The 21,782-nt window shown below is 43.5% G+C and overlaps 1 protein-coding gene across 4 annotated transcripts in view; it reads right to left on the minus strand.

Moving 5' to 3' along the window:
* LOC109044016 (protein C-ets-1) overlaps positions 1 to 21,782 on the minus strand; it is a 247,304-nt gene that overhangs the window by 77,350 nt on the left and 148,172 nt on the right. For 3 of the 4 annotated variants that reach the window (XM_019061474.2, XM_019061482.2, XM_019061489.2), the window contains exon 4: positions 3,232 to 3,348. In XM_019061474.2, the coding sequence (XP_018917019.1) occupies positions 3,232 to 3,348 (117 nt within the window). Of the gene's footprint in view, positions 1 to 3,231; positions 3,349 to 15,886; positions 16,524 to 21,782 lie in introns of those variants that run through there. The other variant, XM_019061498.2, reaches the window with a different exon arrangement.

Below are 21,782 nucleotides of genomic sequence, written 5' to 3' on the forward strand. Positions count from 1 at the left end.
TTGTTAATGAAATGAATGGATCGGACTTCTACTTCCAATCGGGACTGAGGAGTTTCTACATGCAAAGTTGATGGATCATTGATGAATCTGACGAGACGACGTCACGCGATTTGGCAAGTTCGGCGAGAAGCGGCAGGTGACGGCGGCGCACGTCCTAAAAGTTGGCGCGTGGCCTCCGCGAAGCGTGCCGTCACGTCAGGTCGCGAATCCTGCAAAACGCCGCGCCGCGCAGCAGAAGATATATTGGTCGGGATCTTCACGATGTATGAAAGGGAATGGAGCTTAACCGAGTTGGCAACTAACAGGTAGCTGGTGTGAATGTGGTCGGCACTGGCCATTACTTTCTGAGGACTGACCGAGATATTGAACCCTGGGTGCACGAAGATATGGATGATCCAAGCATGGAACCACGTTCTCTCGGCAAAGCTAAGTGCTGGGAACGAGAATTTCCGACGAAATTCTTGATGACTCTCGGATAGACGCTATATTTTGGTACCATGAGCGTTTTTAGGGAACTTGGTACTCGTCTCTCACAAATTGTTGAGATTTCGTCAATCTGAGCTTTCGATGGTGAGAGAATGACAAGCCAATAGCTTTGGACTGCAGACCTCAATGTACAATATGCTTGCGCAAAATGTTTCAGGGTGTCTAGTATTTCTTAATTTTGAAAAATCCTGATATTTTCCTGATTTTTTTCATTTTGAAAATTCCTGATATTTTCCTGATTTTGATGAGGCCTTCACTATACGACACAAGCGCTACGGGTGAGAAATTTTCGGAAACAAAGACGACGCAACGACTCCTGGCATGGTAGGCAAAAAGCAGTAAGACTTCTCCGCTGAAGAGATTTGCGTAAGAAAAATTCCGGATAAAACGTCCCATTTTCCCGATTTTCCTGATATTTTCCTGATTTCTTCCTGACCGGCCAAAATTCCTGATATTTTCCGATTTTTCCTGATGCTAGACACCCTGATGTTGATAATCTAAGCAAATCCTTTTCAGTGTGCGCTCAGAATTCCGCATACTGTCTGAAAACAAGCTTCCTGCGATGACAAAGTAGCGAACCGTACGGTTCAACGTTATAAATATCGGTGCTCCCCGACTTAAAGCGCATCATGAGAGGTGTGAGTGGCGCACGTGTTCTCCGCGTCTTGGACGCATGCTTTTGTGCTTTCAAGAATGCCCGAGCCGGCGCGGCGCTGCACGGGGGGGAGGGGGGGGGATAGCGGGGAGCAGGGACCGTGCGCAGGGCGCGGGATTGGCGGACAATACCCGTTCGGCGGGGCGTCCCCATCCCCCATCCCTCATACCCCATCCCTTTCAAACTGATTGGGTTATCGAATTCTAAGTACGCGTACGCCCTTACCGGTTTGCAAGACGCTCCTACATCCAACGCGCACACGACATTATTGTGGTAGGCGCCGTTGCAAAATTATGCAGGCTTAATCGGGTACTTCAGCATTAGAAGGGGCACAAGAGTTTGGGTGCTGCATTCGAGTGGAGATAATTCATCAAATCTTACAGGCGGATTCGCGGAGGATGCATTATAAAAAAATACGAGGCTAGAACAATCTAAAATACCTAAGGTGACATAAAGCCCACTTTCCTCTAATAATTACAAAAGCAGAATACGATGACCCTCTCTCCCAACATTTTCTTGGAGTCTCTGTGAACTCATCAAACAGATTCGGTTCTGAATATCATTTTTAATTTTTTTCGCTTTCGAGCTTTGATATAAATCGGATGCAAAATTTGACACAATTTTTTAACGAGGGGGGAAATTTTCAAAGGTGACGGGGATGTCCCATAAAGGGATGGCGGCAAAGCTTCGACGAAGCGATTTTGCGTTGTCCGTTAGCCGATAACCTCCAGGAAGCTAGGCACACATGACGTTTGGGTGTCGCAGAACGCCAGAGTACGCTGTAAGAGCGACTTCCATGTAAGCTAAGTATGCAAATATTCTGCCTAAAGATCTGATCAATATAACCCAAAGATTTGGTCGATGTAACCCACGAAAAACTAACCAAACAATGTTAATAGCCGCGCGTTCAAGTTACTGTGTTTTCTACTCCCCATAGTAACGCAAAGAGTCGGTTACTTTTTCCGACTGTGAAGCTCCGACGAAAGTTTCAGAATCCTCGAGGAGAAAAAAAGTGGAAGCATCATAAAAATAAGGAGGGATTTCCGCAAAAATCGGCAGCCTGGGTGCAAGGTAAGATGGGCTCGAGTCGGGCGTAGCGCTCGTCGAAGGGATTCCTGGGCACAAAAACCCGGATGGACCTCCTCTTCCCTCGAGGGCTTTCATTCATGCGCTCCTTTGCATCGCGCCGGACCCCGCTTCGTCCCCTGACCCGCCCACGTGACCCTGTCAAATTTAGACCCCGAATCTGGCTCCTCAAACCGATGCGCGTTTTTATCAAAATATTGCGCTATCGATTTGTCACTTTATTGCTTCCGCCGCGGCGGATTCCACCTGCATCTCCCAAACGGCAGTTGGACTGCATTTTGCAATTTGGAACTATACATTCTGGCTCTTCTTGAGAAACACTTATGTGCATAGAGAAACTAATGGCACATACGTTGTTTTTAATCCGGGCTAGAATTTATAGTTCCAAATTGCGAAATGTATTCCAGTTTATCATCCAGGGATGATTCGCACGTCTCTAGGCCGGTGGCGTGGCGTGATATGCGATATATCGATTGATCCGTCATTGAAACCTATGGGAAAGAATCGATATACAGGGTGTTCGCAACGAACACTTGAATATTCGATTCTTTACCATAGCTTCAAGTGGGGAATATCGATAATCGATCATTCACACCTCGCCACTACCCAAGCTTACAGTTGCTCATTCACTTTGGCACCATCAGGTATCCTACACAAAATCTCCTGGTATTCTGCTAAGGAAAAACGCCGTATAAGCATTCGAATGTTGCCAAATTTAATATTGGAAAATATTTATTTTTGAAGAAACTTATGAATACTTTTCCTTGCAATTTTTAGACTTTCAAGATGAAATTACGAACGAAATCCTCTGAAAAATCGGAGGAAAAACACTTTTGACTTTTCCTGAAGATTTGTGATTTGTTGAAAGAGATTTGGCAACGTCTGGTGTCTCATACGGCGTTCTTACTTAGCAAGGCATCATTTACCGCAAAATTTGAGACAAACATTTGAGGAATGGTACACTAATAAAGATTATTTTAAAATGATGAAAGGGTCCTTCTTACCTTTTTCAATATTCAGTCGAATTTGCTCCTTTTCCCATGACGCAAAGGAGGCTTTTAAGGCATCGGACATTTTTTTATTCGTCCCCGGTGTGAGAGGTGGCACTTGAGTGGGAATATCTGAAACAAAGATGAAAAAGGCAAACGTTGAGTTTCACATTCGACAAGACGTAGGTTACATGTTTTTTACATTGATGTACGCTTCAGTAAATGTTCTTTTTTCAACTGCCTAGTTTTCTGCTCTTTTCTCTTCAAACACTCACACTGGGAAAAAAAATAGTTCTGATCTAGAGTACAGAATCTTAAAAACATTGACAAGAAACGATACTGTTGATTTCATCAGATTTTTGCTTGAATTGAGAGCCAAGTCTCTTGTTTTCGAAGGATTTCCTTTTGATTCAAGCAAAAATTCAATTGAATCAAAGATATTTCTCTTGTCAATGTTTTTTAAGAGTCTGGAGAGTTGGAAAAAGCGCACAGTACCCTGCGAACAACTCATTCTCGTATAGTTTCTGCTTACTTTTGCTTTCCCTTTCATTTCATCCCTTGGTATTTCCTCGTATCATTAATCCGCTTTCATTCGGGTGATATCGTTGCAACCGCTACTAAAAAATTAAAATGTCAACGACTTGTGACCAGAAGAGAGTTTAACCACATGAGAAAAACAGAAATGGTTTGATGACTCTCAGTGTCAGTCGCAGAGTCGCTGAGTGTACAGAGCACTTAGTCTGAATCAGATATGTGCGGTGGCATTGCTGAGGGCACGGAACAAGATTGAGTGGAGACCTCTGGCCTAGTGGGTGACCAGCGGGCAAAGGTCACAGCCAGTGAGTGGTCACTGCGGGCAGTGATTAAAGGGGCCGAGAACGACTCTTAATAGACTTTGCATCACTCTCGACAAGTGGGGAATTAAAACTAAGGGCCGAATTGAGACCGAGAGAGGCCCCTGCTCCTCGCCCTCAATCCCTCGACCGCCCCCATAAGATCCCGACTTAACGCACGCGGACGCAGGGATCTGCTCGAAAAGGCGTTGCCAGGCAAACTTTTCACGCAAAAAAAAGGCTTTACAATATCATTTCCAAAAGTGAAACAAAGTTCGTAAAACTGTTAACTTAAACTTGAAGGAGGAACCAACAAATGAGTCTCAAAGGCGGATACGGACCCTTCGATCGATGTGATTGGGGGGGTTTAGCAGAAGAAGACCGGGAAGAAGTCCTTCAGAAAATTGTCGAAATTTCGAAGCATCCAATAAAACACAATTTTAAGCATCTAATATCGTTGTGAATAAATGCAAAATATAAGCGTCCTTATTTCTTTCTTTCTTTCCCTTCTCCCACCTCCTTTTTTTCGAGCAAAAAGGAGGGGTGCACCCCCTACGCCCCCTTCCCCTTAGAGCTGCCTGTGTCTTGTCAACCGCCAAGTTTAAAGTTTTCGTTCAGTTTTCATGCTGTACTACAGGTTAACCGAAGCATCCACATAGTTGTAAAATGTGGTAGAAAATTAAAGGAATTAACTAGGTTACTTTTACTGCAAATGAAAAACCTATGGAAATAATAACGAGAGGCAATTTACATGATGTTCAGAGTGAAACTCTAAATGACCCAGGAAGTTTGAAAACATTTTACATTCATATTTCCATAAGTCTTCCATAAGACTTGAAAAAAAATTGAGTTTCAAACATTTACAAGTAAGATGTTGGTTACATTTTCTGCTATTATAATAAAACTAGAAAAGAAATTTTTCACTGTGAAATACTGTTGGACTGGTTAGGGTAAAGTTCTCAACTTATCAAAATTTTTCTCACGCATTTTCAGAATCTCTTGTTAGGATTTTCAGCGAGTCTTAAATTCAATTTCTAGATACTTGTTTCCTTACCCTTTTGACATACTTAATTTTAAATTTTTCAACGCCCCAACTTCATAACGTGGCAACGGTTGAATGAGATAGCGAGACCTAGTCAGCTAGTAGGAAGAGATGATCCAGCTAACTAACTCGCTCAACAGAACTTGGACCGAAAGAGCGCGCTGTTGACGATGCAGGCGCGAGACCAGCGTTGCCAACAGAGAGAGAAAAAAAGCAACACTAAATTGAGTGAAGAAATAAGGTGAACCGAAGGGATTTCGACCGAGGTTGGCAACCCTTGGTGCGACGACGGGACAGGGGAGGGAGAGGAGGCGCTGAGTTTATCTACCGGACCGAACCGGACCGGATATGATGATTGTGGCAAGACGAAGAGGGTAATTGTTCAATAATACATCACTTTAGTCTCGACATGAAATTAATAGCTAGCACTCATTTCATTTTCAGAGCTTTCGCGCGCACGGCACAGCTTCGGGGCTCCAACTGCCATGTGTTCGTCCCTTTCGCGCGAATGTTATACACTCGGTTCTTGAGCGCTCGAGCTGTAGGAAGCATCTATTTGACATTTCCCTGATTTCCGGGACACATTTTGGTGAACTTCCCTGACAATTGAACAAAAATGTCATGATCGTTAAATGGACATAATTAGAAATACTTTTCAGGAAAAATTTATTGTTAGAAGCGTCAAACCCACAGGAAGCAAGAGGGTGGTTTGAGATTTTTCCCTGACATTTTCGTCATTTTTCTTGACATTTCAAGGGTTTCTCTGACTTTTTGAATTCCCTGACATTTCCCGCAGTTTTCATAGTATTCCCTGACTGGGGTTACCCTTGCGTACAGAACAATTAATTTGGTAGTGCACCCTTCCACCCTACAAGTGAATCGCGAAGCTCGGGGATTGCTGTTAGGAACGCCCGAAGACTGAACGTATTTGCATTCGAAGAAAACCCGTCGTAAGAAGTAAACTATAAAGGAGGAGAATTGGTTCCAGATTAACTGGAAAAATGATTGCGCTGAAGGTTGAAGATAAAAAAGAAGAATATGAAGCTATCCAACAATGTCATTCATTGCTTATCACGAGTGTTGGCTCATGACATATTATGAGACTGATTATGGTGACAGTTTTGATTCAAATCAAAACCATCCTCCGAGACCAACTCGCATCTGAGTTTCAATTGTCGGGCGCGATCGATGTGGGTATGGAACAAGCCAAGAAAAGCAGGGTCCGAGGGGACTCCTGACTAATTTTTAAAAGTCCTCAGACGATAGACGTAAACTTCGACGAGAAATTTTAGGGCCTAAAAAATCGAGGATTATCAGAGAATTGTTTTAGCACCAGAAAAATCCTTGAAAAAAGCCATGGATCTGACTTCAGCCCCTTATGAGTTTGCCTTCAATTTTCAGTGTAGGTAACCCGAGTTCCCAGGTGGCCGAATAGTGGTATCACTCTATCTCGATTTTCACGTATAAGCCTTGTTCTCTGTATCAGTCTATACCCTCTCTTAATTTAAAAATCTAAATTTTCGTATAAACACCCATTTTCAAAATTCTCTGTAAATACGTTAATAGCCTGTGACGCTGAATGTCTTAAAATATATTAACTAACTAACTAACTAACTAACTAACTATACTTTCCGGGGCTCATGCGAAAATTGAGATGCGCCCTTACGTCGAGTGGCGACGATATGTTCAACTCGACCCCAACAGATTTCTCATCCACACGACGCTTTTGCCACTAAACAGGGTAGCAATAATTTTCACCTACTTTTGTTCGTGATCGGTGGAACGCGAAACGCACTTCATCGAAAGTGATAGGCGCGACCAATTGCATTATCGAGATTTGAGCATCCCTCCAGCCGACCCTTTATAGTTCCGCATTCTGTTTTCACAAACATGAACCAATCAATTTGGGTGTAGAGTCAACAAATCTGGATCGAATCGATAATTAGTAATCACCAATCTTTCAGCTCCAGCGTCTCGGAAGAGTTATGTGTGTATTTTCGCTCGTTGTTATTTTCTCGGCTCGGTTGCGTTGGCTCTGCGCGCCACCTGGCCGTGGTCCCCTCGGAGCCATCGGCATTCAACAGCTGACATGCCGCCCCCTCTCTAGTTATCGTAGGAGTCGTTGGAATTAGCTAAGGAAACCTCCTCGCCGACTGTCGTCACCGCGACAGCCCTCTCACGAGCAACACATGCGCTGCCCCTCCAAGACAATTGATAATTACCTCACAACGACTTAGCTCAAGCGTACTAACGAGAGCTAATTTTGCTTTGCGCAAATGTTTCCTTAAACTTGCCTGGAAAACTGCAAAAGACCTGAAGATGTATTTATGCTAAAAGCTCTCAGTTAAGCTAGAGTCCCTTTATACTGAGAGTCAAGACAACACCCCCTCGTGGAGTCACAAACGGGAATAAAGATTACACAAATTGAACGTTTTTCGTAATCTTCGATCGGCCCATTCTCAAATTCCTTTCTCCGTTCCTTCTCTCATTCCGTTTGTTCCTTGCCGAACCCGCAATTCCCCGGTCCATTCCAGATTATAATCTTTGCAATCGGTGAAAATGTAATCTTCATTCCCGTTTGTGACACTGTGAAGGCCTAAAATACGGGAACCAATCAGAAATGGATTCACATTGTCTTGACTCTCAGTATAAAGGGACTCTAAGTTAAGCTATCGAGTGCCTCCTGGTGACACGGAGCCTCGCTCACACGAGTGGTAGCTCGGCGCGATCCGGTGTATGGGTTCACGCAGTGGCGATTCTTGAAAGTTCGCAACAGTGTTTTTCCTCCAATTAAATGCATGTAAAACAATCGATTCTTGGAGAGGCAGCTTGCCTCGAAACACTGTTGCCAACTTTCAAAATCGCCACTGGGATCACGACCTCACCAGCGATTCGCAACGTCGACTGCCGCGTTGCGTTTGCGTCGCCGTCGTCGTCGCTTGACCAATGTGAGCCGCGCTTTGTTCCCCGTTTCGCGAACGTGGAGCACCCGGCTTTCGTCCGCGGCGCGCCGTCCACCGATTTCATACTTTAACGCGTTGACTCTTTTAGCCGAGAGCTTGTCCCACCGCCGCACGGTGGATCGAGTCAATGAGAGAGGTCGGACACAATTTGGAAACCTTAAAACTCCGTTTTTATCAACTTTTGAGGCCTTCAAAATGGTTCCATTGGTTTCCTCGTGAACTTTTTTTACAAAGGCAGCCCTTAAAATTTATATTGTGTCAAAATGAACATCAAAATTTGGAGTTTTGGTCACAAATTTTATGTCCAAACTCTCTAATTGACTCGATCCACTGTGCTCCGTGCCACCCAGTCTTCAAAATCCTTCGGTCGGCTCACTGCGTTTCGTCGTTCCACAAGCGTAAGAATGTACCTCAATTCTCACATGAGCCCTGAAAAGCATGGAGAAACACGGGCAATAGAGCTCAAATCAAAGCAGCATTTACGCCCTTACGTTAAAGGAGCGACGATTTGTCACGCGGGACGTGCCCCTCGGTGACCTCAACTTAGCGACTTTCTTAGCAGCGAGGATGGTGGTCTGGGGCGGTTGCGCGGGTCAAGAATCGTGGTAAGTCTTTAATCTAAAATCTTACAGGTTAACAAATTTTGGATTAGTTCATCATATTGAAATAATTTGCGGATATAATCGAAGAGACCAAGATGAAAGAAACCCAAGGTATGCACCACGCTGCCGCCCTGAGGAACAACACCGTGTGAACATTCGAGAGTTGCCAAATTTCCTCGGATACTATATATATTCTTGAGAAAACTGATTCATATTTCTTCTTGAAATTGACAGATATTTTAAATCAAATTACGAGCTAAATCGTCGGAAATATTTGAAATAAAATATTGACAATTTTTCCAGTAAATTCATATTTTATTGAAGAAAATCCGGCGACGTCTAAATGGACTACATTTTGCAATTTGGACCTATAGATTCTACTCCGGTTTAAAAAACAACGTATGTGCCATTAGTTTCCCCATACACATAAGTGTTTTTCCAGAAAAGCCAGAATTTATAGTTCCAAATTGCAAAATGCAGTCCAAATGGTCATAAGGCGTTTTTCCGTAGTACGGCATACGGAAGTGGACCCATCGTGTTATTAGGTTGCAAAACGCTGCCGATGAGGAAGATAGCAGATACGTGCATGATTGGGTCCAACGGCCACGCGATAATTAGGCGCGAGGCGAGAAGAGGGACAGGGCTGGACGGGATCGTCCCGGATGAAAGCCTCAAATTAGACGGGACCGCGGGATAAACAACATTCGAGTCGCGTAAGAATTTCGAAGGGTCCGTTGCGTCGACTCAAGGAGCAGATACAGAGTCGAGAGAGTCCATTATCCGCGGAGAGGGACAGCAGCTGTACTGGTATTCCGCCGTGCTAAGGAAGAACGCCGTATGTGCCTCCAGACGTTGCCAAGTTTCCTTCGATAAAACGCGAATTTTTTGGTAAACTTGTGAATATTTTTCCCCAAAATTGTCAGACTATTTTGTACGCAATTTAACCTATAATACCTGAAATTTCAAAGAGAGATGTGCGTAAATGTCGTCAGAAATACATGTTTTATCGAGGGACATTTGGCAACACTCGAAGGTTTATACGCCGTTTTTCTTTAGCGCGGCAGTATTCCGAGGAGCACCAGTGGCGTGCGTGAATCGCGATGTATCAACTGTTCTGCCATTTAAACCTATGGTAAAGAATCGATTATTAAGGTGTTCGCTGCAAACACCCTGATTATCGATCCTTTTCCATAGGTTTAAATGACAAAACAATCGATATATCGCAAGGCACGCCACGCCACTGAGGAGCACTTAGCACCACGGTGGCGGCGTTCCATTGACAGGTGCTAGCGACCGGGTTTAAACGACTCGTATAAGTCGCTCCCGTACCATATGACTGCTACGAGAATGTTTATTAGACACGAAGCACCGCGCACCGGGCCATACCTGCCATGTGCACTCACCGATACATACGCTAAGTACGGGTTCCTCAACCCTATACCCTGAGTTAGGCACTAAGCAGGCTTTGGCGGATTCCAGAACAAGGCTCGGGTGATTATTCGCCAGTTGCGAATAACACCGGGGGGTCGTGGGTGTTAGGTCGTTAGGAAGCGCGAAAGTCCTGCCTAAATTTTGGTATAAGCTTTTGTTTCTGAAGAAAGACACCTGGAGCGCTCGCCCTCAAGATAGAACTTTTCTCCGTCTAAATTTTGGTATGAGCCTTTATTTCTGAAGAAATACACCTGGAGCGCACGCCCTCAAGATAGAACTTTTCTCCGTCTAAATTTTAGTATGAGCCTTTGTTTCTGGAGAAAGACACCTGGAGCGCACGGGTGCACGCCCTTCAGATAGAACTTTCCTGCGTATCACTGTCCTGAGGTGTAACCAAAAAATAACTAAAGTTGAAGGCTTCTTCGGTAGGAAGGCGTTTAGGTTTGCAATGCTGCTAAAATTGTGCTGATCTGTTTGAAAGCTGTAGATAAACCGTCAATTCCGGGCTCAGAGGCCGAAAGTTCTGGGTGCTGAAGCCGTAGCTTCGACTGCTCCGGGTTCTACCAACCGAAACTTTTGATCCCTGAGCCTGGACTACGGACAGTATGTCTATATAGCCCCTTTGGCTCATGCAATGGACATTGCCCCACGGCTGTAGTTTTGTTTAATGAAGGTCTCTTGGATCTGTCTTGACATTTTTTTCTTTTTCTGCGGAAGTAACTTGATTTCCAATGAATTTCGTTCGCGGCAAATTTTCAGCGCAATCGCAAAATCTTAGCGGCATTAAAGATATTTTCATTTTCATTTACCTTGACAGCATTATCTCACAGATATAAACAGATACACCTGAGTAAAAGTCCTCATGATCTTTATCTTAGATCTAAAATCCCGGAATTGGTGATCTAAGACCGCTATCCACGATGAGAAAGCGATTGTGTAATGGATGAGCTGGAGAGGGAGTGGGCGGCGGGGGTGGTGCGACCCCAAGCATACTGATCGTAGCAGGGGGCCTATGATTTGTGACTCGTCTGCTATTTTCAATCTGAACTTAACTCGGTCAATTAACGAACAATGGTGCCTTTAATGGGGGCTACTAATAACGCCCGGCTGCGAAACAGTGCGGCCTGGTCACAGACTCAAACTCCGATTTTGACCATCGCTACGAAGTACTATCGGACTGGGCTAGGTGCGAGACTCGCGCTTCTGAAGCACTCACTGACCCATAATGCGTTCATTATGAAAAAAAAATGAAAACATAATACCTTGCACTGTTCAATGTCCACAAGTGACAATCAATGAAACAATTTTATCTACAAACTGATAATAGTACCTTATGTTCTGATTGATATGACCGGTAGATTGTGTAGGATTCATACAAATGGTTTAATTGAGCTATAATTTGTAATTGGGAAATGAACAATTTTGGCTCAGTTAAAAAACAACGCAAGTACCATCAGTTTCCTTATGGATATATTGTTTTGACGAATGAGCCAGAAATTGAAGTTCCTAACTGCAAAATGTAGTCCACCTAACGGTTCTCAGTGACTTTTTTTCGTACTTAAGTTCTTTCAGGATGGTTCAGTTATCAAGCTTCTGAAGCCTATGAAAAATTAAGAGATTAGGTCATAATTTTCAAATTAATGGCCTATTGTGCGCGAGTTTAGTATAGGTTCCTTCGCGTGATTACGTATTCTTTCGATGCCTCAAGCATTCGAAGGTGCCATTTTGGGCACGTGTCCTAGCAAACAATGGCTACTGGTTTTACGCGCCACCTCGATGAGCGAAACCTAGCTTCAGTCAATCCGAAAAAATTCCATCGTGTCGAATGATAAACCGATCAATGGACCTTAAGATCTTCAAAAAACAATTACCTTTCAATCTCTTATTTACTAATAATTTCGATGAAATCGTTTCCATTCTTACGTTCAAAACCATCTTTTCTCAACGGTATCACATTCGAGAACTTGAGGATGCTCTATGTTCACGATTTTAACAAATTTTATTTTGAAAGGGTTTCAAATCCGATTCTCTTTCATCCAAGTTCATCTGAATGAGCTTTGGCTACAATCAAGTGGCAGCCATCTGCTGGTATCCTGGCAATGGTCGGAGCTTTTACTTTCCGCGATTCAATGGTCAAAAGTTCTTTATGGGCAGGAACAGCCGTCTACCTTCTTATTGGCTGTTGAGCACCTCCTTAGCAGCCTCAAAAGGGCAGTGAGCTCGCAAGTTTTTCAAACATCGGCTTGTTTGCGAAACGAATTGCTCGACACATTGCTCAACAGTCAACAAGCAGGTGATATCGAAGATTCATTGGTGAAGTCCCAAAAATGAAATTTCCACCTCTCACCAAGGGGGCGGTGGGGAGCATAGACAAGAGACCCTCTAATACGAGTAGTATCTTGGCAATGGTGGAAGCTTTTACTTTCGGGACTTCAGCATTCTACTGTTGACCTACCTACATGGTTGATGGTTAAGAACGTGCTGGCAGTTTCGTTTTACAAACAAGCCGCAGTTTGAGAAACTTTTTGGCTGAGGATTTACCCGAAGCTCATCATCCATCATGTAGGTAGGTCAACAGCCAAAATGAGGGTGATGACTTTTGCTCCCTTATGATTGTCCATAGGGAATTGTTGAATCCCCGAAAGTATAAGCTTCCACCTGTCACCAACAGGCCAATGAAGGGTCTCTTGTCTCTGGTGGGGAGGCTCTCTATCTCTCTCCAAGTTCGGCCGCGCCAAAGCTTTGAAACAAATGTTGGGGTCAAGCGTTCCAGGGGGCATTTCGACACCCGTGGCAAACCTTGGTCCACGCACACAAACCTAGATTTATTACCGGGAGCGTGGGGGGGGGGGGGGGGGGTAGGGGCCGTCCTCGGGATTGGACCGTAATTGACACTCATGAGGAGACCCACGAGTCTCAGGCCCCCGGGGGAGGGGGGGCGGGGGCGGCGGGGGGACGGTAGATTATCTCATGAAAGGCAGATTAACAACCGCGTCGACGATGACGACGAAAATCACCATTCAACTGGCAAGGCGCATTTTATCAATTACAGAAAGCGTTTAACGTTTGAGCCTAATTCATTGTGATGCGCACGACTTTGAGGCGACGTTGCCGCGGTTCCACGCCCGGGTTACACATTGCAAAATGTGGGGGAGGGGGGTGGATTACGACCTGATTTGGCACCCTGGCTGCCCCCGCGCTCCGAACCGAGCCAGACGAGTTCGAGCCCGATCCCCAGCATGGCTGAACCCGATGTCAAAAGCTGCGAGTCGCAAAAGCTCCACTTGGGAACAGGAGAATGAGTCATACGGGACGGTGAGCCCTCGAGAAGGCTGAGTCTTTTGGCGCTCTTCTTCTTTCATTGACATATTTGTGCTTGGAACGCTGATTTTGAGAAAAATTAGCGATTATGATCACCTTAGTGGCGGTATTTCGTATGGAAGTGAAAATGACTGGTAGAACTGGGGAAAGAAAAGAAGAGACAAATGTCATATCCAAAAATTACACCATTCAAAAGATATTTACATGCTAACCAATGGGCCAACTGATGATTGATGCATCAAGACTGATGTGACTTCGGTCTCCTCTTTTCTTTCCCCAGTTCTAGTCACATTCAATAGGGGTGGCATTTTTACCATTAGGTGGTAATTTCAATGAAGTATAGGTGTAAAACTATCACGTAATGGTATGAATACCACTGTTATACATGTTATGGCCACCTTCGATTAAGAATTAATTTGGAGTTCCACTACTTTAACAATCATAACCGCTAATTTGTCTCACTATCCTTCACAATGCCTTTTGCTCCCCAAAGGACTTCCTCAACGCTGTAGCTACAGAAAATCTAGACTGATGATCTTGAACTGACTTGTGACAAAAGCTCCTCTGAAGTTCAGCTTTCACGGAGGAAGAAAAAAGTCAAAAACCACGAGACATGTCATTAATGGACGTCATAACTTCAAGAAAAGGTTAAGGGTCAGTGCAGCATTGCGGTGCGCGCAGCGCCAAGCAACTTGATTAAAAATCGAGATTAAGTTCGTTTTGACAACACACACAACTAATACCAGAGACGTAGATGCCAAGCTTTGCTTAAAAAATGCAGGTATGAGGGTGAACTAGTGGTAATATGGCAGGTTTCAAAGTGTATTTGGCATAGGTGACCTAATATCACGTTCGGTACATGAGAATTTTAGCAGGGTGGCAAACACAGACACAGACCTTTGGGATCGATAAGGGCCGAGGGAAAGGCGCCGCCTAAGGATCCATTCAGGGTACTAAAGTCAATAAGGCCATGATCTAAGTAAATAATCAGCTGTTTATCGATGGTTACTTCGCGCCGCACGTTGCCACGTGAGGCCGTAAAATAGGACTCGCGAATCAAGCCAGTAGAAAAAAATCTTCCGGAACTTTCAATTCATACTTAGAAAACTTTCTCTTCATTAACCAGTCGATTACGATGGATGGAAATAGCTTCTTCCACACTTTAAGAAAATATCTTGAAAAAGGGCGCATGTAGTTAAAGTTGAGGGCCATCATTTTACCTACAGAACTTTCAGTCACATTTGATGATGAACTTTCGATCAATTCTACGAAAGGGGGTAACTTTTGACTCTCCTCGGGAGGGGGCTTTAACAAATCTATTCCCTGAAAGGTGAAGTTACGACGTGTAACATATAAATGTTCTCTTTCACAAATCATGCACAAATTATGAGAAAGAGGGTGATCTGAAATGATCTCTACTAAGGTTTGGGGAGGAACAAAAAACCGCCCCTAAATTTCGCCCTTGAGTTCAACATGATATCAAAGATAATAAAGGCTCATAAGGAAATAGAGGTGTTTTCAACTTTTCAGCTTCGTTTTATGGGAGGTATAATAACGTGAGAGAGGAAGTTCATTTTAATGAGAGAATCTCCCAATATCCATTCATATTCGCTTGAGCGCTATCAATCAAATCGTAGTGACCGCATTTACATTGTTACGAAGTGTTAAACATTTGCGGAATTGCGTAATGAACGAAAGTGATAAGAGGGTCTAATTTGGAGGTTAATTGAAACATGAAATTACGTCAATGCGCCCGATTTTTGCGAAAAATGATCCAATTGACAAGTTTTCTTGCATCAACTTGTGATAAATTACACAAGTCAGAAAATCACGGGCTATTTTAGACAGTAACTTTGGCGACAATAGTTCCATGAAGGGAAAGGATTCAGGAGAAAATTTCTGCCTGCATGGCGTAGGCTTTTTTTCCAGCCAGTTGAAGTAAATACATTTATGTATGAAAAGTCCCAAGTGTCAGAAATTATTGTACTTAGCCAACATGACTTCCATGACTCATGATTTTTTAGCACTTGGGTTCTTTTGTAAATAAATAGATCGACTGGATTCATGATCAGAAAAAGGATTCGTGACTACTATTAGTTACAACATTGTTGATACAGTCTACTTCCAGAGTATATAGCCTCGCTAAAAAGAGATTTCAATACTTAAATTTTAAAACTAAAATGTTGCTGAGGTTTTTCTCTACGCACCTTGTGAGGTTCTCTAGTTCGAATTACGTCAAAAGAGGAAAATTGAATAAAAGGTATAGTTTTCCAGCAGCCTCTTTGATTTAGATATTTGGTAGACTATTCCACCACGATTGTCTTATCAGCGGTTAACCTTACATGCTCAAATTGAGGCATTTCTATTGCCTTTGAAATGCTCGAATCTACTTGGATCATGAATACAATCGAACACTACTTCGGTAGGTCGACACGAAACAAATGGTAGAACTAAAACTAGGAGATTAAAGTAGTTTACCTCTGAGTCTACTGAATGATTTCATTTTAATTCCCATGCCTGGATTTGCTCCTTGATTGATCACAATCATTAAGCCGAATATCCGATGCAAGACGATTGCAACACACAACTAAATCCAATATTTTACCGCAGTTTCACAGAAACTTCAACCCATGACTGAACTACACCGAGGTAAAATCACAAACGACATATGCGAATCGAAACACACGAAAGGCAACAACACTCGAAACAGATTCAAATTCCACCTGTAGAGCAATTTAGTGAGCAAGGGTGGGCACAAAAAGTTAGCACCAATTCGCGAATAAATCCAGCACTAGAAATTCTCAAAATTCTTGATTTTTGAGCAAAATCACGTAATCCAAACACTGTCGCTGGAAAAGCGAGGGGGAGGGGGGGGCAGTGCGAACGAGAAGGAAGAGGGGGGATTCACGAACGGGGAGGGAGGGAACGGACCGAAAACCCGGACTTTCAGAGCACGTGGGAAACCGATCGAGCCGAACTTTCAGCCGAAACGCGACTGGAAAAGCGGCGAGGAGAGATGCAAAAAAGTTAAGAACTTGCTGGAAAGAAGCGGACACATAAGCCCAACTGTGGAAGGCAAGAGCACTGAGCGGATGCACCTTGGAGCGAACAATGAAACAGAGGAAGGAGGAACTGAACAAGGAACGAAGGGTTTCCCTCCCCGGGCCCCCGCTCGCCCCCTCCCCCGCGAGCTCAGCGTTTACACATCGCCCTCGTACTCCTATACCCATGTCTTGGGCCCGGTAGCAGGTTTTATGAATGAAACCCAGCGGTCTCGTAGTACCACCCCCACCTTCCCCTCGGGCACAGCGCTCTGTTCTACACTCACACTCCCACACATGGGCTCCCCTCACTTGCACTGCCAGACGCACGCTACCGGCTACCTGTTCGGTTCTGGACTCTCTGATCGGTTGCCAGGGACCTGTACTGCCGTGCTAAGAAAGAACGCCGTAAGAACCTTCAGACGTTGCCAAATTTCCTTAAAAAACCCGAAATTAATGAAAATATTTTGAATATTTATTTCTAAAATTTTCAGGCAATTTTGTACGGAATTTGACCTAAAATATCTGAAAATTTCAAGGAAAAATGTGCATGAATATCGTAAAAAATACATATTTTACAGAGGGAAATTTGGCAACTCTCGAATGTTCTTACGGCGTTTTTCCTTAGCGCGGCAGTGTACCTGTGTAGGGAGCTAAGTTAGTGTATAAAACCACGGATTATGTCATAACCCATTCTTAAAATCCTCCAGAGTGGACCCTTTTGAGCGTTGCCTGGCTCAAAAAACTGCGAACCCGGTTCGAGGTAGAAGAGGGCACGAAAATACGAGATGTGGATGCGAATTTGACAATCTTGAAAACCACATTCAAAACGCATCAACGAGGGGAGATTAAACCAGAAATGTTGGACTTATGTTAAAAAACGAAGATAATGTCATGATTAGATGTTTCCTACATGCTTTGCGTCTTGCGCCCATAAAATAACGAGCAAATTTTTTTTTTCACTTTTTTCCTTAGTGTATAACTCTGATATGCTGGATAGTCGGGATGAATTGTTTTGAGATAAAAAACGCAGAAGATTACGAACATTGCTATTTTAAAAGCAGGGAACATGATAACAACAAAATGGCGAATGGTTGAACAACAATTCTGGACCTGAAAATAAGACCAAAATTCAAAGTATTTCCAATGAATATAATCGAAAGTCGGTGTAAAGAGAGCATTGAGGTTCTTTTACAAATGAAAACGTTACGTGCAGTCTTGGACACCGCTGATGGCGTATAACATGCTTAGAATTTTCCATCGCGGCGTGATAAGAGAGGCTCAGAGAGGAAAACCTATTAAGAAGTGGACGTATTCATGCTAAAAAGAACTTCGCACAAAAATCAAGTCAAAAGGAAATAAGAAACTCTGAAATTGTACGTGCACAGTTACACTGGATCAAATTCATAAAGAAGCACGCAAATTGTGCGTGAATAACGTTACAATTGATTTACTTTCATTAAAAATCGCGCAATTAATTCTATGTGCGTAGTTACTTTTGATGTAATGCATTTATAAGCACACAGATAGTGTGCGTAAAAATATTTAAGATTTAATTCATTACGAAGCACGCAAATTGTAGGTGCACAGCTCCTTTTGATTTAATTCATTTGTGCATAGTTTTTTGTGATTCGATTCATGTGTGCATATTTCCTCTTGATTTAACCAATTGTGCAAAATTCCTTCTTGGCATAAACCCATCCACATCCACATAGCAAAGTGGCAACGAAGGAATTTGGCATTTTGACGGTGAGCAGTGAGCGGTGGACGGTGAGACTCGGTAGCTCGAGACCACACGGGCGTCGGGCAGGCGCGGGAGGCATTTTTCCGTTGACACGGGGTCACGGACGACTGGACGCGGGCTCCGAGCCTTTTGTCTTTTTCCACCAGTCATTTGCTCATTTGAACGGATCGTACGGGATTCTGACGGCCTCATTTGCAAATCGCCCGCGATTTTGATGCACTTTGCAGTACTCAAGACCACCCACTCGACTCCTCTTTCGCTCGTACAGACCTTCTGATCGAGGCGCGAAAATATGCGAGAAAAAAAAACCGGAACTTGCACTGTCGGAGGAAGATCCGGAACCCGTTTCTGCCGTGATGAGGAAGAACGCCGTATGAGACTTAGGACGTTGCCAAATTTCCTTTGACAAATCACGAATGTTCGAGAAAATCTGTCCTTATTATTCTTCCGATTTTTCAGAGAAAGTTTGTGATTTTATTTAAAGTGTCTGAAAATGTCAAGGAAATATATTCATAACTTTCCTCAGAAATGAATATTTTCTAGGCGGGATTTTGGCAACATTCAAATGCTCATACGGCGTTTTTACGCGCAGATACAAGTGCGGGGCGAAATCTACTATTTTTGCGGAGTGAACTCCACTCATATGGAGCGGATTTCACTCATTTATGTCACTCGAGTTTTCTGCAGGAGGATTATTGAAATTGGTAGACAAAGCTATGGACAGGAAGAAAATTGAGCGATCCTATTGATTGAAGCGGGTGGCTGTCACAGACTAAGGAGGAAAATTATGAACTAACTATAGGGTCCCTCGAATAGGTTGCCGTTACTTAGTCTATTACTTCTTCTTTGTCCATTACAACCACCCCACTTCCACTAAGAGGTGCACTCAATTTTTCTCTTTGTCTTCTTTGAAGTCTTTAAAAACCTCACGACGACATCTGCCGTGTGAAAAACCCATTCAAAATCCTCAATTCTCTTCCATTATTGATGACAGCTTTAATTTTGGGTACAATCATAAACCACAGGATTACAAGTACCCGTGAGCGGGACTGTACTCACACCGGATTAAAACACTTTCCATTCGAGCAACTTTCCGTTGATGGCAACCTCGCTTCTACCAATAGGTGCACTCCATTTTCTCTATTGTCTCCTATGACGCCCTCCAACACCTTCCGACAGCATCTGCCGTGTAAAAAACCCCTTCAAAAACCTCAATTCCTCTTCCATTATTGATGACAACCTTAATTTTGAGGACGATCATAAACCACAGGAGTACAAGTACCCGCGAAGAGGACGATCAAGACATCACCGGATTAAAACACTTTCCATTCGAGCGCCGTGTCAATATTTGGTCGCCGGGGGGAGAGAAAAAATCTTCCCGAGACAAAAAAGCGACGTGAAAAAAATAATAATTTGTGGGAGCGAGAGACACGTCGGAGATGCAGAGACGCGCGACAGACAGCCATGACGTCACGCGGCCGGAAATCAGGAGGGTAAGAAACAGGAAGCCGTTGCGACCAAGGCGAAGGTGGTTCGCCCGGCGAGGGAGACGCGGAGCATGGGGGGCGGGGGCGGGGGTTGCGGAGGGGTCCGAGGGAGCCGAAAGGAGGATAGGTTAGCACAAGCCTTTGCCTCGCCAACCTACAGCCCTACAAACCTCGATATCCCCGGATTCTTTTCTGCACCCTCTCAAACTCTAACCTCTCACATGTCAACGAAGACTTAGCTTTGACTGAAGTTCTAAAAATTTGAAGCCAAGGACAGAACAGAAGTTAAGAACCCCCGACTGGGGCTATCCAAACTATGCTCTTAAGGGTTGAGGCAGAGATTGATTTCTAAAATCAGTACCGCAATTATTTGGACCACATTTTGCAATCAGGAACCGCAATATCTGGCTAATCCATAAAAACGTACATTTCTATTGGGAAACTAATAGTGCAAACGATGTTTTTAAACTGGCCAGAAATTGGAGTCCTTAATTGCAAAATGTAGTCCATTGTCTGATTGTAATCGTTGGGCAACTAGCAGAACTTTTTTTTTATCACTAATTGTTGACAATGTGTGTCGCAATGTCGCATCAAGTAGTTTGCTCAACTAGTCTGTCAAACTACGCCTCCAAAAGCATTATTAGAGATTTTCTGAGGTTCCTACGTACTTTCCTTTACCGCTCGGAAAAATTTGCTTTTCTATACTAACTATGGCATTTCCTCCTAATATTCGGCTGGCATAGCCTCTGTAATTCCAACGAAATCTATCTTTTTATCTATTATGAAAGAGGCTAGAAGAAGCAGCATTTAGTACTGATAAAATTGAAAAAAATAGCCAATGAGCTGTGATTTTACTTGATTTGATCAAAGATATGACACTGTAGGTTCTAAATATCAAGATACTAAAATTTCAAGTATACTTTTTAAAATTTTTAGCGTTTTTACAAGTCATTCGTTGCTTTTCTCGCTACACAATAAGGTTCTACTTCACAATAATATGATCCGGATCCCTCATAGAAGTGCAAAGTCATATTATAAGCAAGGTACAAGCATAATTACAGCGTTATAGCAATTTTTTTTTTTAACAAGCCCATGACTTATGAAGAATTTCTCGTCGAAAATTACTCCATCTTGTAGCGAAAGCTGGGCGTTTTCAGCATCGATCATTTCCGATGACGAACCCTGCCGAAAGCGGCGATACGCTCTTTCATATGCAAACCATACCGGAGCCGTAATTATCTCCGACTGTGAGAGGGGGGCCGAGAACAAAAAGTTGGCACCATTTCTGTTAGCTCGTGCGGGTGTATTGTCCAAAGATAAGCCCACACCTTCGGCGCCAGACACAAAAGCTCCGGTGACATTGTACAATGTACGACTGCAAGAGCAGAACCCGAGCTTACGAAACTGTAGGCGTGTATACTCATGGGTGCATCCTGGTTTGGAAGCTCCGACTCCCTCCCCGCCCCTCCTCTTGATCCAGGCACTGTGACGTCACTGGACGTCTTCTCCTTAGCTCTGGACGACCGACGACACGTCGCGAAAACTCCGATCTCAGCTAACTTACGGTGCTTAAAACTATGATAAGCTTTTATCATAACTTTGAGAAAATCATGATTAGATGCCTATCATAATTAGATCACTAGCCAAAAGTTGGATTGGCTTACTGTACACAAATGATGATTTTTGGACCATTCACTTTTGTGAATCAACTAAGCATAATGCTCTATGATAGGTGAAAAATGTTTTTTTAGCCCTTGAACTTACTCTTAAGTTATGAGCTCTCAAGATTTTAAGGGGCAAATCTGATGGATCTTCAGCCATCCGCAAGTTAAGAAACCTAACCTCTAACTTTGACTTAAAACAGGGAAAATTGTACTCTAAGCTAATCAGTATGCGAGAAGAGCTTTTTGTGCAGCGAGCTCGAGCCATCCTTCGTTTCTGAACGAAGCGAAACATTTTTCAGCGATCGAACAAGTAAGTCGACATTCTCGTTTCAAATTTCAGCGGTACGTAAGCTGCACTGGGAAAAAAAAACACATTGGATCTAGAGTCCAGGCTCTTAAAAACATCGACAAGAAAAAATACTCTTGATTCAATTAGAT

The sequence above is a fragment of the Bemisia tabaci genome, chromosome 6, assembly GCF_918797505.1.
Source record: "Bemisia tabaci chromosome 6, PGI_BMITA_v3".
NCBI classification, from domain to species: domain Eukaryota; kingdom Metazoa; phylum Arthropoda; class Insecta; order Hemiptera; family Aleyrodidae; genus Bemisia; species Bemisia tabaci.